General features: G+C 42.5%; 1 protein-coding gene across 2 annotated transcripts in view; it reads left to right on the top strand.

Moving 5' to 3' along the window:
• The window catches only part of ITPRID1 (ITPR interacting domain containing 1), a 156621-nt gene that overhangs the window by 23962 nt on the left and 117595 nt on the right, over positions 1-15064 (top strand). For both annotated transcript variants that reach the window (XM_029589806.1, XM_029589805.1), the window contains exon 3: positions 12051-12105. In XM_029589806.1, the coding sequence (XP_029445666.1) occupies positions 12051-12105 (55 nt within the window). The remainder of the gene's footprint in view (positions 1-12050; positions 12106-15064) is intronic.

The following is a 15064-nucleotide window of genomic DNA, read 5'->3' as shown; positions in this document are numbered from 1 at the left end:
TTATCATCATTTAGGTATATAGAAGCTTAACATTCTGCGATAATTGGATTTCAAAATATGGCTTAAGTCTGTGGGGGGAGGGGGTGTGAGGGAGAAGGAGGAGGGAAGGGTAGCGGGGTGGGGAGGGATGGGAGGGCGTGAGATGAGTGTTGGAGATCCTAAGTAAGTTGCGAAGGCTTTTTGGAAGAGCCATGTTTTTAGCTTCTTTTTGAAGGTTTGCGTTGTTGGTTCGAGTCTTAGGTCTGTTGGGAGGGTGTTCCATAGGGAGGGTCCGGCTATGGAGAGGGCATATTCCCTGGTTGAGCTGTGATGGGCTAGTTTTGGGGAGGGGGATGGTGAGAAGGCCGGTGTTTGTGGAATGTAGATTACTTTGTGGTGTTGGAAGTGTAGTGCGGGATTTATCCATTCTGTTTTGTTGCTGTATAGTGCTTTGTGGATGAGGGACAGGGTTTTGTATTGTATGTATCCTATAAGGGATCGGGAGCCAGTATAGCTCTTTGAGAATTGGGGTGATATGATCTGATCTTTTGCAGCTGGTGAGAGATCTTGCTGCTGTGTTTTGTAGGAGTTGAAGTTGTTTGAGGGTAGAAACTGGTAGGCCTAGGAGTATGGCGTTGCAGTAGTCTAGTTTGGAGAACAAGAGAGCTTGTAGTGCTGTTCTGTAGTCTTGTGGTGTAGGAGGGGTTTGATTTTTTTAGGACTTGGAGTTTGTAAAAACCTTCTTTAATTGTGGTGTTTATATGCTTCTTGAGGTTTATTTCGCTGTCTAGCGTGATTCCTAGATCTCTTGCAGTGAGGATGATTTCTTTATTTGTTATGCAGGTATTGAGTTGGGGGTCAGGTGCAGTTGAGGTTTTGTTGGATATGTAGAGTATTTCGGTTTTGTTGTGGTTGAGGGTGAAAGCCATTTGAGTTAGTAGTTGTTGGATTGCTTTGAGGTGGGTGGCCCAGAGTTTTAGGGTATCTGCAATGGTGTCATATGGGGAGGAGGATTTGGACGTCGTCGGTGTATATGTAGTATGATAGACTGAGTCCAGATAGGAGATTGCATAGAAGTAAGAAGTAGATGTTGAAGAGTGTGGATGATAATGAGGATCATTGGGGGATGCCATTGGGGAGGGGTATTTGCTTGGAGTCTGTGTTGTTGGTTCTGACTTTGTATGGCCTGTTGGAGAGGTAGGATTTGAACCAGTTGATTGTAGTGTCACATAGTCCAATTTCTTTTAATTTGTTCAGAAGGATATTGTGGTTGATGGTATCAAAGGCTGCTGATATATCAAGGCCTAGACAATGGCTGATATATCCTTGATATATCAGCCATTGTCTAGGCCTTTGAGGATTGTGTCTGAGAGGAATAGTAGTAGGGTTTCTGTACTGAGGGTGCTCCTGAATCCGTGTTGTGCTGGAAAGAATATTTTGTGGTTTTCTAGGTGGTCTGAGAGTTGTTGATTGACGATTTTTTCTAGTGTTTTGCCTATGAAGGGGAGGATTGATATGCGTCTGAAGTTGTCAACATCAGATTTGTCAAGGTGGGTTTTTTTTAGTATTGATTTGATGACAGCGAATTTGAGTTTTTCTGAGAAGATGCCTTTGTCTAGGGAGAGATTGATTATGTCGGCGATGGACCTAGCGATGATGTTGGAAACTTGTTTTGTTATTGGGAGGGCATCTATTGGGTGTGACATAGGGTTCATTTTTTGAATGATGGTTTCAACTTCGGTGGAGGCTACGTTCTTGAAGTGTGACCATCTGATGCTGAGTGATTTTTTTAATTTTTATTTTGTTTTCTTTCTTGGTTTTTTTTTTTATTTTTTGTTTTATATCTTGGTTTTTATTATTATGAATCTTTTATTGTAAACCACTTTGGAAATCTGATAAGTGGTACACAAGTATTTAAAGCAAATAAATAAATAAATCGATATATAAATAAATAACTGTTCTGCACGCCCAGATGATGGATATAACACATACTTCGTGCGATATCCTAACAGCCATAAGAAAGAAGCTGGAGGGCTGGCAGCTAGACTATGGACGTAGTCTAGCTGCCAGCAAATATGATAAGGGCACTGCAAAATATGATAAGGGCAGTTGAAGATGAAGGTTATCAGAGGATCCATTGATCTTCACACTTGTTGCATCTTGCAATCAGGAATGGCCTGGGGCTGAAATAATTGAAAGGATATGGTATTCAAGACCTGAAGGACCTAATAAGGGCAAGAAAATAGCAGGGAATTTTTAACATAGTGTGTAAGGTGGGCAGCTTTTCCATGAGAAGCAGGAAGAATTTGGGTTGCCACAATAGCATCTCATTCAAGATGTTTGCGCCTGCTGCAATTTCTAGGAGTGCACAGGGTGAAAACATTTGAATCAGTTCATTGATTCATTTTGTAAGTGAGTCATTCATCAGGCTCATTTGGAGCACCAAAGACATTTTTCCTTCATTTGTTTTTTTGTTTTGTTTTGTTTTGTTTTAAATTGAAGTCATTGGGGGAAGGCCCCATTGACTTCAATGTGAAAGAAAAAATGGGCTTGGCCCAAGCCCAATGCCGGGGCTCAGCCAAGGATGGGTCTCATCACAGAGACCCAGACTTGGGCCAAGGCCTAGACCTGAAACTGGATCCTATCACTGAGGCCCAAGCTTAGGCCAAAGGCCTAGGACTAGGCCCAATACCACAGCCTGGTTTGAGCTTGGATTCCATCATGGAGGCCCAGAGAAGGGTCAAGTCTGACACCAAGGCTGACCTATATTGAGCCCCATTGCTGAGCCCTGGCCCTGAGCCTAGGCCTAATTTTGACACTGGAGACCAGCCTATATCTAATTCTTGTAATTGACTTCAAGACCTAGCCCATATCCGATGACTGGACTCGGTCATGGCTGCAGGCCCAGGCCCAGGGGATGATTGCAGGAAAATATCAGGGGATTTATTTCAAAACCGGCCTACCGGGTATCTGACTCCCTCGTGCACCTTCTCTGCAGCACGAGTGTCAACAGCTCCCTAAAGCATGCCATGTCGACTCTGGAACCTGGCAGAATTAATCCTAAATATCTCCAAAATATATATCACATTTTTCCTAAATAACTAAGAAATAGAGCACACTTTAGACCAGCAGTGAGTAAACAAAGCTGTAGACCCTGTTCCATCCATTCAAATAAGTTAACATACACACACGAATATCCTGGTCTGGCCAACCAAGCAGCTCTTGAACTAGTGAAAGTGATGAGACAACTACACTGCCAGGCAGTGTCAGAGTTCAGTCACACAAATAGATTTATAGATTGCAGACATTTTACATACACTGAAACATACTCTCTTTCTCAGACACTTTCTCACAGACACACAGATAAACACACAGACTGAAAGTGAGAGTGTGTGTGTGTATGTGTGTGTGTGTCAGAGAAAAACACACAACCATGCACCCTCCCTCTGACACAAAGTGTATGTATAGGTATGTGTCGCTCTCTGTGTAACACAGGCACACATTCTATCTAACATGCTACTCTTGTGCTGCTGCTTATGTGCTCATACAGTGTGTGCCCCCACCCCCATCTCCTTTATCATTTCGGTCGCCCTTCTCTGTACCTTCTCCATCGCACCTATATCTTTTTTGAGATGCGGTGACCAGAATTGTACACAGGACTCAAGGTGCAGTCTCACCATGGAGCTATATAGAGTACCAACATAGGGACCGAAGTCTTCAAGATGCCTCGCTTGCTCATCCCGGCTGCCCTTCACTGAGTGTCCGGGGAGTCAGCCATGATGTCTGTTTCACCACAAGAGCAACAGTACACAATAAGCAACCAGATGTCTGATCTTGTAAAAATTTATTGTGTATATGCAAATGAGCCCGACTCCAGCCGCGTTTCGCCCTCTTTCAATAGGGCTGCATCAGGGGTCTTAGCATTGATGCGCTTTGCACTGCAAATACTGGTGAAGTTTTGCATTGTATGTAACCTATACATACAACAGTCTGATGAAGACATAGTACCTATATATGCTAAGACCCCTGATGCAGCCCTATTGAAAGAGGGCGAAACTCGGCTGGAGTCGGGCTCATTTGCATATACACAATAAATTTTTACAAGATCGGACATCTGGTTGCTTATTGTATACTGTTGCTCTCACGGCTTTATTAAGCAACCTTCCTTGCTGCTTTTCTAGTGTTTCACCACAAGGGCACACACCACTCATCCCGCAATGGGGAGCACCCCCTAGTGCTCCCTCCCATCACATTGCATCAGATTGTGAAGGCCTTAAAGGGTCTTCATCTCCTGGAAGCAGGATCACTCTCTAGCGCTCCTGCAACAAGTTGAAAAGGCATTTTACCTTGACCTGGTCATTAGGGATGTGAATCGTGTGCCTGATCGTTTTAACGATCGGGTTCGGCTGGGGGGGGGGGAGGAATCTGATCGTTAGAGATGTGAATTGGGATCGGTTCCGATTCCAATTCACATCACTAATTTTTTTTAGTGAGGCCCGCGCCGATAAACAAAAACCCACCCCGACCCTTTAAAATTACCCCCTTAGCCTCCCCCACTCTCCCAACCCCCCAAAAAAACATTTTACACATACCTGGTGGTCCAGGGGGGCCACGGGGAGCGATCTCTCATTCCTAGGCCATCAGCTGCGCTAAAAAAAAATGGCACCGATGGCCATTTGCCCTTACCATGTGACAGGGTATCCGTGCCATTGGCCGGTCCCTGTCACATGGTAGGAGCACTGGATGGCCGGAGCCCTTACCCTGTCTCATGATAAGGGCAAAGGGCCATCGGCGCCATCTTTATGAGTGGCAGCCGATGGCCCGAGAGCGGGAGATCGCTCTCCGTGCCCCCCCTGGACCACCAGGTAATTTTAAAAGGTTTTGGGGGGGTTGGAAGGGTTGGGGAGGCTAAGGAGGTCGGTTTAAAGAGTCAGGTGTGGTTTTTTTTATCGGGCCATCGGCGCCATTTATATGAGTGGCAGCCAAAATGGCGCCGATGGCCCGAGAGCGGGAGATCGTGCCGGGACCCCCCCCCCCCCCCCCCCCCCCACTGGACCACCAGGTAATTTAACATTTGGGGGGGGGTTTGGGAGGGTGGGGGAGGGTAAGGGATTGGTTTTAAAGGGTCGGGGTGGGTTTAGGGGTTGTTTTGATGTGCCAGTTTTCCCGCCCTCCCCCCAAATAATTCCCGTGCCCGATTTAACGATTTTTTACGATAAATCGGGGGAATTTGTATTGTATCGCACACTCTAACGATTTTTGACGATTTAAAAAATATCGACGATTTTTTTAAATCGTCAAAAAACGATTCACATCCCTACTGGTCATGGTGTGTTTCCTTTTCCCATCCCATCCTAGCTGCACTCTGGCTAGATGCAAGAAATACAATCTGAAGTTTTGCTTGTCCCATAGACTTTAATGGATCTGAAAATAAATGAAATAAAATTTGTTTTTATTTTAGAGGATATGCCATTTATTTTGTTTGAAATAAACCAATCTGAAAATGTACTTGTTCATCATATTTTAGCCAATTCTTTCAAATGAATGCACATCCCTGGTCTTGCATGTAATTTTTGTAATTTGTAAAGCTAGCTAATATATTAAATAATTCTTTGCAAGCAGAGAATTCCCAAATTATGCACATGGGATGAAACCTTACTACTTCCAAAAGTCTTTTTGGTATTTATATTTGATTAAGAATGTCAGATTAAACAACTCTAGAACTGCATGGAAACTTTCAAGAATGTGCTTTATAACTCCTACATATTCATTTATTGATTCATATCATGCCTTTCCATTGGTGGCTGAAGGCAAGTTACATTTAGGTACTGTATAATAGGTATTTCTCTGGCCCAGAGGGCTTTCAGACTTAAGGGGGTCATTTACTAAGACTTTTCTCTCATTCTGTGTCTATGGGAAAATCTCTTAGTAAACACAACAGGCCCGTAGTTTGTTCCTGGATGAATTGACTTGTCCAAAATCACAAAGAATGTAAGTAGGATCTGAATCCTGGCTTCCTTGATTTCAGCCTGCTGCTCTAGCCACTAGGCTACTCCCCCATTCCTGTGTGTCTTGCATTTCCTCATGAGTATCTGTGTGCAGGGGCGGATTCCCGATGACGACCGGCCCAGGGATTCGCCGCCCAGGAGAAACCACGTGATCTGCCGAGCGCAGCTCTGTCACAGCCGCGCTCGGCAGACCACGTGACCGGAGCGACCGGCCCACCGGGGGATGCCCGATCCCCCGATAGGCCACTCCTCCCCTGTCTGTGTGTGTTGAGAGGTGGCAGTTTAGGGTGTAGGTTTATGTGGACGTGAGTGTGTGTATTGGATTGAGTTTGTGTGTGAAGGTATGAGTGTGTATGTGAGGGTGTGTGGGTGGTGTGTGGATGTAGACAATTTATAAGGAGTGTGTATGTGTGCACCCCACTCTTCTTTGCACTCCTCTCCCTCATCTGCTTTGACTTTTCCCTGCCTCTATTCTCCACATCTTCTCCCATGCACTTTCCCTTCCCTCTCCTCACTTAATCTCCCTCCACTAATTACATAAGAACATAAGAAAATGCCATACTGGGTCAGACAAAGGGTCCATCAAGCCCAGCATCCTGTTTCCAACAGTGGCCAATCCAGGCCATAAGAACCTGGCAAGTACCCAAAAACTAATTGTTCTTCCTCACTTTCCCCCAAGCCCATATAGCTTTCCCCCTCCCCATATAGCTGCTCTCTCTTCCTTCCCTCCTGTGTTGCAGGTGACACTAGAAACAGTGCAGTAAACAAGCAAAGAAGCATTGCCATAACAGCTGTGGAGGAGTGGCGAGCTTTGCCTGTAGACCTCCCCTATCTTCACTGGCAGGTTCTGGTCTTCCTGTCAGTCCCACCACTCACATAATCCCACACTGGCTCCCTCTCAGCTTCGCCACTAACTATCTCCTACATCAACTTCTCTTCCTCTGACAGGGCCTGAACTCCTTGCCAGACCCATTTCTGTCTTCTACAGAACTCTTTTTCTTGGCAACAGAAGTGCTTCTGTTTTTCTTTTTGCCCGCCCACTAATCTTGCATGTAACATCATTACTGACATCAGTGACACAGGTAGAATGGACAGGAGTCCGATAAACTGAAAAAAATAAGTGACTCAGGAAGAATTTCAGAAAAGTAAATACACAAAGCTGAATGGCAAGCAAAAGGCATAGACCGAGCAAGAGATGCATTAATTACTTACCTCAGCTTATGAATTCAATTGTAGAATAGATTCTAGAGCTGGTAGACAATGCTACACTGTAGTGAATTTTGTAATACACCAAATGTTTTCCTAGGATCATTTGCTTCAAGTGCATTTCAGTGGAGCAAACACTGTTTAAGTGAAAGCATCTACCAGCCATAATGAACAATTGCTGGGCAGCATAAGTTATTTTAATGGAAACATCACTTTTAAGGCCTCACATCTGTTCCATTGCCTAATTATAAATGCAAACCCAACATAATTCACTACTGAAACATCACAAAGTGAGTTTTAAATGGATTTATAATGCTGCTTCATGTTCTTTATTTCATGTGGCATGCACCTGTTATGTTCCATCTCATGTTTCAGAAACAAATTAGGGTGACATCCTTTCTTTTGGTATTTTGTTCTGATTTGTCTCTGTCACTTCTGATTTATCTTCTTATCTTATTAATTGCAAATAAACCTATTATCAAAACATCCCTCTTTACTTTTATGAATCCTCTGGCAGACATATAGTTAATGTCCTTTTTATTTACTTGTGGCTGTGATCATCAGTAACTATGACCCCGGTTCCATCTTGCTACCCATGTGTCATGCCTGCCACTGTTATCTAGAGCAGGGGTTTTCATACACATTCATTGTGGGTATCCTAAAACCCTGTCCGAGGACTGGGTTGAGAACCACTGATCTAGATTGTGATCCCTTGGTACTGGACTAAGACCTGTGCTGTTTTCTGTTTACTTATTTTTTTGTGCTTTATAGCTTGACTGATTTATTAAATATTTTCTCCCATTTTATGGTCTATGGAGGTGAACATGAATATGAAAATCTCACATTCATGCATATCAGCAGTACTGTGAAACTGGGATTTATGTGGCTTGTAACCCTTGCCCCTTCTTTTCATGAATAGTGTCCACGATGGAAAAAAGGGAGAGAGAGAGAGAGCGAGCCTCTTGAGAGTTACCCATATTAGTCAACTATTTATTTATACCACTGTAGGAGGGTCAATTAGTAATTCAGGGTGAGGTTTTGGTGGTGGGCTAGGGTTTGGGGGGCAGTTATACATGCCTAGTCAGAGGTACGAACAGCACAGTACACATCAGTGAACATTTGATGTGATTTGATTAAGGAAAGGGGCACAAAGATGAGATTTGTACTGTATAAATAATTCACTAATATGTGTGAAACCCCAGAGCCTCTCTCTCTCTCTCTCCTCCTCCTCTGCCCTCTTCTCCCCCCTCGCCCTCTCCTGCCTGAAAAAGGATTTATCACATTGCACCAAGAAGAAAGGTGTAGATATTTCCAGCGTTAAAACATGTTATGCTATTGCACACAACATTAAACACCTCTCACTTTCACAAACTCTGCCCAAAGTCCTCCCCTAACACAATTTGATAAACAACCCTGTATGTTAGGCCCCTGTTTTCACCCAGACTTAGGGAGTTTTTTTTATGATAATAGCCTGTTTATTGCAATGTGTGTTATCTTAGGGCTTTGCATAGGTATTACTACAAAGTGTGTTAACTTTTTGTTCTTTGCAGTAATACCACGATTATTGCTTTTCATACCTACAACCACTGAGAGGGGGGAGAGAGAGAGAAAGAGAGAGCCTATCTATAAGGACTTTGTAGTAGTTAGCTATTTATGCTACTATAGGAGGCCTTCCTAATAACTCGAGGTGAGGTTTAGGTAGTAGCACAAATCTCGTCGTTGTGTGAGTTTCCTCACTCTGAAGGACATCAAATCTTCACAAGAGTGCACTGTTCTGTTTCTACATCTCACTCTGCACGTCAAAGTGGCCCCTAACCCCTACACTACTACCTAAACCTTACCTCGAGTTACTAGGTGGGCCTCCAATAGTAGCATAAATAGCTGCTTACTATGGTGCTACCCCCAGAGGTACTCTCTCTCTCTCTTTCTCTCTCTCTCTCTCCTCACATCTCAGGCCCTTCCCCCACATCTCAGGCTTGTCCCCAGCCTAAAAATGCCCAAAACACAATTTGCAAAAAAATCACAACTTGTGTTATGGGCATATTGCACAGCTTAACACCAATGAAAAAGGTGTAGCTATTTTTGGCATTAAAATTGTGCGATATCATCTGCTATGGCTTCATGAAGCCAGCCCTCTTTCACAAAAATCCTGCCCCCGACTCCTCCCCTTTTAAAAATTAGCATCACACCATGTGTTATGGTGCTTTTTGCATCCTTTAAGGCATTTTTCACATGCAGAAACGCCTTAACGCATATGAAAATGCTATAATGCAAGTTGGAAAATTACCTCCTTAAGGACCAAAGTTTTCAGCTGAAAATTCACCTAAAAAGTAAGATATGCAGAACCTGTAACATGTCTCATTTTTAGGATTGTAATATTTGCATTTGTCTAAGTCAGTGGACAGCTTTTGACTATACATTTTTTTAAGCCCTGAACTTGAGTGAATCAAGCCTAGCATGATTGTTGTTTGAACCTCATGTTATCCTGATCATCCCCTTTATTAACCAAATCACTCTCAACAACAGAACATTCACTTTTCTTTCTGCCTCAAAACAATACATTTGAAGTTGAATGAAAAAATTGAAGCTGTGGGACCTTTCAGTCATACTGTAGAAAAATTTGACCAAACATTATAGAATAAAAAGCACCCATGAAACAAAAAGCAGTTTCTAGAAAAAAAGCTGAAAATATGAATTTGACTTTTAAAGATAAACATTCAAGCTGTTACAGAATTATAGCTAAAGTAAAACAAATTGCAATTTTAACTTTCTTACTTTGATGTTATAGACCAGCTTTAATTTTGGTATCCTACAAGAGTTGAAGAGAGCTAATTTTGCAGTTTAAAAGTGGTCTAAAACTGGTCTTCAGATGTATGCAAGACATTTAAATGAGGGCACTATTGTACAATCTTCAGCTCTATATTTTTAATTCAATTTGCAAAATGATTTGCTTGGGTAAAAACTGTTTTACCCATCTTAGTTTTGTATTTAGTGATTTATTATTCACCTACTGAAAAATGTTCTAGGTGAGGAACAGCAAAACATTTTGCAATCTCTAATACAAAAACTGACTTAGTTAAAAAAAATACACATCATAAAATAAAATTCAACACATCATTAACTCTTATACTTTATAATATAACTGGCAATGTAACAATTTGTAATAAATCATAATAAGTGAATATTAAAACTGATCTGAATAACCAAAGTTCAATTTTTGAAGAAACCATGTGAACCTCAATATTCACATCCCGGCTTGATCCCAAATAATACACAATTTCATTAAATTATCACATTTAAATAACAGAAAAACTCTGCAGGCAATGGCTAATCCTAGCTAATGGAATCATATCCTAAATGCTTCTTCAAGTAGCTAGGTCTTAAGGCTGCTGTGAAAGACATAATAATCAGACCCCGAGCAAACCATTTTAAGTAACTTGTTCCCAACATATTAGAACTGTGAAGCAAAAGACTCTTTTGTGAGTGGGAGCAAATCTTGTTGCATTGAGTGAGGGCACTGCTAGTAGGGATGTATATTTATTCATTTTACCTACTCAATAAATAATGGGATGAGTGAGGCCATTTTCAATTTATTCTGAATGAAATGAACCAGCTGGGCATGAACAGGGCCTCAGGACTTCTATTGAGGCAGGGGGGGGGGGGGGAAGGGCCAGAAGCAATTTCAAATTAGTTTTTAATTTTTTTTTGCTTTGGGGATTTTTAGGGCCATTTAATAATTTCTTCAGTTCAAGAAATGAACAAAACTGAAAAAAAAAACATTAAACAAACAAAAAAAAAAAAAAAGAAATCCTCTGAAATGAAAAACAAACCAAAACAACAATGTTTGGCTTCATATCTCTAGCACAGGGGTTTCTACCCAGTCTTTGGGACACACCTGGCCAGTCAGGTTTTCAGCAAATCCACAATGAATATGCATAAGATAGATTTTCATGCACTGCCTTCTTTGTATGCAGATCTATTTTATGTATATTCATTGTGGATATGCTGAAAACCTGACTGGCCAGGTGTGTCCCAAAGACTGGGTTGAGTACCCCTTCCCTTAGTAAGTGTTCCCTCTTAGACCAAAATGAAAGAGAGAGAAAATAATGTGCAAGGCACTCACACACAAACGGCCTTGACATGAATTTTGTGTGTGAGTGCCTTGCACATTATTTTCTCTCTCTTTCATTTTCTCTCTCTTTCATTTTGGTCTAAGAGGGAACATTTACTAGGGGAGGGGTACTCAACCCAGTCTTTGGGACACACCTGGCCAGTCAGGTTTTCAGCATATCCACAATTAGAGCCTTAAAGACTTACACAGAAGAGATTAACTCAGTTGCCAGAAAATTGCCCAACCTCAATGCTGTTAGGTGTACACACGTTGTTCTCAGCTGCATTGAGAGAAGGCATTTCTAAGGTGATTTTTAGGCTGGAGGATAAAAATTACTCACTGATCCAATTTTCACATCTGCGCATATTGTTTTCCATGAAAAAGGTTACCTGCAGAAAAAGCGGGTGCAGATGTCCTTGGATTCTTTCAAGTTTCAAAGCCAAAGCATATGTATATACATTCTCTTGGAAAACTGGTGCAAAGCTCGTAAGTAAAAACGTATCTACAAACTTTATCTCAGTCTGGAGAGCTGGAAAATTGTCCCTTTATTGTGCAATTTGTGGCAAAGATTATGACAACCAGGACTTGTGTTTACTACTTATTTGCATATGAGGACAAGTAAAACAAGAAATAAAACTGAAGAGTATTGAGAATGTGAAATGATGAAGCATTTCATGCTTTTATTTTTCATATTTTTAACCTCCCTGCAATAAACTTATATATTGTTTTGTGTCACTGTGTCTCAGATCCAGAGCCTGGATGAAGAAACTCCACGTGGAAGTAACACAGGGTCCATTTCAGGTTGGCAATCATTATGCTTTAAAAAATATGTTAATATGATTTCCATAAACAAAGTTTGTAATGGCTCTGTGTTTCTGTTTATTTTTTTTAATTGAAATATTTGGTTAGGCACCTGCTTTGCTGCTGTGGTACCTACAGACTGGCTTAATTTCACTTGCAAAATGCATGAAGTCATTCAGGTTTTGCTTCCTGTTCAAAACTGAATATCCTATAGATATGTTTTCTTACATTTCTTTCTATTTGCATCTGTCAGATAGTTTGACACCACTGGTCATACTTGCATAAAGGTAGCATGCATTTATAGATATATTGAGGACAATTTTCAGAGAATTTAGGATCCTAACTTTTGGAATTAGGCCTCTAAATTGGCCTTTTGAAAATATATTAAAGCTGAGTTCCTACATTTAGGATCCCAGTTTCTCTAGGCTCTTAAACATAGGAGAATAAAAATTTGGTGCCTACAGCAGTGGAGTTAGGGCAGGGAAACATAGGCCTAGAGGCACTAAGCTATGATGTTTTATTGGAGAAGGGGGGCCCTCTATCATGGGATTTGTCACTGTGATTCTGGGGTCCCTCCGCCCAAAAAGCATCATGGTGTATGGCACGTTCTTTTGGCTCTCAGCAAACACCATGGCACAAAAGAGTGTGGCATGCAGCCCTTTAAGGTGATGGTAGCACCAAACTCATGGGACCATCAATGCCTTAAATGGCCACTGGCCCGAAAAAAATTAATCATGGCAAATGGAGTGCTTGAGCAGGAGTCAGTGCTGACCCCCATGTCATCCCAGGGCCGCCAGTCAAGGTAGCCTGACTGCCCTCAAAATGTAAAAAAAAAAATTACCTTACCCGTGTAGCAATGGCTCCAGACACCCACCTCCCACAAGTAAAAGGAAGATTCTTGGCCCCACCTGCCCATAGCCACTCCCTGTTCCCCAGAAGCCAGAAAATTTTAAGAAAAGGCTATAGGCCTCCAACTCTGTTCCCATCCACTCTTGATTCTTCCAATGGATCCCTGCACTGGGGCCGGGTGCACCTTCGCACCTGGCCTGGTTAGCACCGTCTTCGAAAATGGCACCGACCTCACGTTGCCCCAGCCATGGGACTGAGATAAGGTCCAGAGATACCTGTCCTAGACTTCTCTGGCTAACTAAGCTGGATGAGGTTGAAAATCAGAAGTTATCAAGCTTAGTTACCCAGGTAAGTAGTTTTGCTCCAGAACACTCCATTCCCTCACTTATCCAGCTTCCAGAAGTTAAGCAGTGGCTGCTCAGCACAGCCAGATATTCCTACAGTGTCTCTCAGCTGGCAAGTTGGAACATAACTAGTTAAGTGGTGCTGAATATCAACCTCCTAACTTTAAGGTGATTTTTAAAAGCCTGGTGCACTCATCAATTGGTGGATGTGCAAATAAGTTGGGATCGCATGCATCAACCATATTTTAAAAAGTGCCCAGATATTTATGGAAATCCTGCATCGTGCACATCTCAAAAGTTTCCAAAAAGGGGTAGGACATGAGCGTTTCAGGGCCTGGTCAAGAAATGTGAGCGTAAACACTTACACCGCCTGGAGCATACCAAGGTCCCCTTCTATGTAACTTTATTTCTGCTATGGATGATGTGTAAGAACATAAGAACATAAGAAATTGCCATGCTGGGTCAGACCAAGGGTCCATCAAGCCCAGCATCCTGTTTCCAACAGAGGCCAAAACCAGGCAACAAGAACCTGGCAATTATCCAAACACTAAGAAGAACCCATTCTACTGATGCAATTAATAGCAGTGGCTATTCCCTAAGTATAATTGATTAATAGCCATTAATGGACTTCTCCTCCAAGAACTTATCCAAACCTTTTTTGAACCCAGCTACACTAACTGCACTAACCACATCCTCTGGCAACAATTTCCAGAGCTTTATTGTGCGTTGAGTGAAAAAGAATTTTCTCCGATTAGTCTTAAATGTGCTACTTGCTAACTTCATGGAATGCCCCCTAGTCCTTCTATTATTCGAAAGTGTAAATAACCGAGTCACATCTACTCGTTCAAGACCTCTCATGATCTTAAAGACCTCTATCATATCCCCCCTCAGCAGTCTCTTCTCCAAGCTGAACAGCCCTAACCTCTTCAGCCTTTCCTCATAGGAGAGCTGTTCCATCCCCTTTATCATTTTGGTTGCCCTTCTCTGTACCTTCTCCATCGCAACTCTTGAACCTGCTTCTGGAAAAAGTCCAGACAATGCAGCACCTCTGCTGTCATTCCCTCTTCCTGTATAAAGCCCTAAAATGTTCCTCCAGAAAATGCACTATGGGGTTGATGCAGCCAATGTGGCACTTCTGGAACTCAGCTTCTCCATGGCTTCCTTGAAGGGCTGCAGGAGTTTTACCAGCTGACTCATGACTAACCAATCATGATGCCCTAGGGGACTCTGCACATCTATGTCCATTTCCATAGAAAGTTCATGAAGGGGTGTCTGCTGCTCCACTAACCTCTGCAGCATCATATAGGTGGAATTCCACCGGGTGCCAATGTCTTGAATGAGACCCTTGTGAGGCATCCTCAAATCAGTCTGCTTTTCACAGAGAACCTGCCCCACCTTTACACTTCTGTGGAAGTGCACTTTTATATTCCTGCACTTCTGTATTAAGTCCTGCAGGTATTCATTCTCTTGGTGCTTGGACTCCAACCCCAGAGCTGACTTCACAACCAGGTGCAGAGTGTTTATAAAACATTGGATGTTCTGAAGCCCCCGTTGGATATTGCCTTTACCATGTTTGCACCATTGTCTGTGATAAAGAACCCTGCCTGAAGATTCCTGTCTCTGGTGTAGCTGCCAGCCTGCCAGCATTTGTCTGATGCATGCTAGAATATTGGCAGAGGCATGGGCCTCATCCATTAGGTGGGTGTGCAATAAAGCCCACCTCCACACTGATATTTGTTCACTAATAGAGCTGTTGCCTGCCCCTG

The sequence above is a fragment of the Rhinatrema bivittatum genome, chromosome 2 (genome assembly GCF_901001135.1).
Source record: "Rhinatrema bivittatum chromosome 2, aRhiBiv1.1, whole genome shotgun sequence".
Lineage (NCBI taxonomy): Eukaryota > Metazoa > Chordata > Amphibia > Gymnophiona > Rhinatrematidae > Rhinatrema > Rhinatrema bivittatum.
The sequence above is the reverse complement of the archived record's forward strand: the minus strand, read 5'-3'. Positions and strand labels throughout refer to the sequence as shown.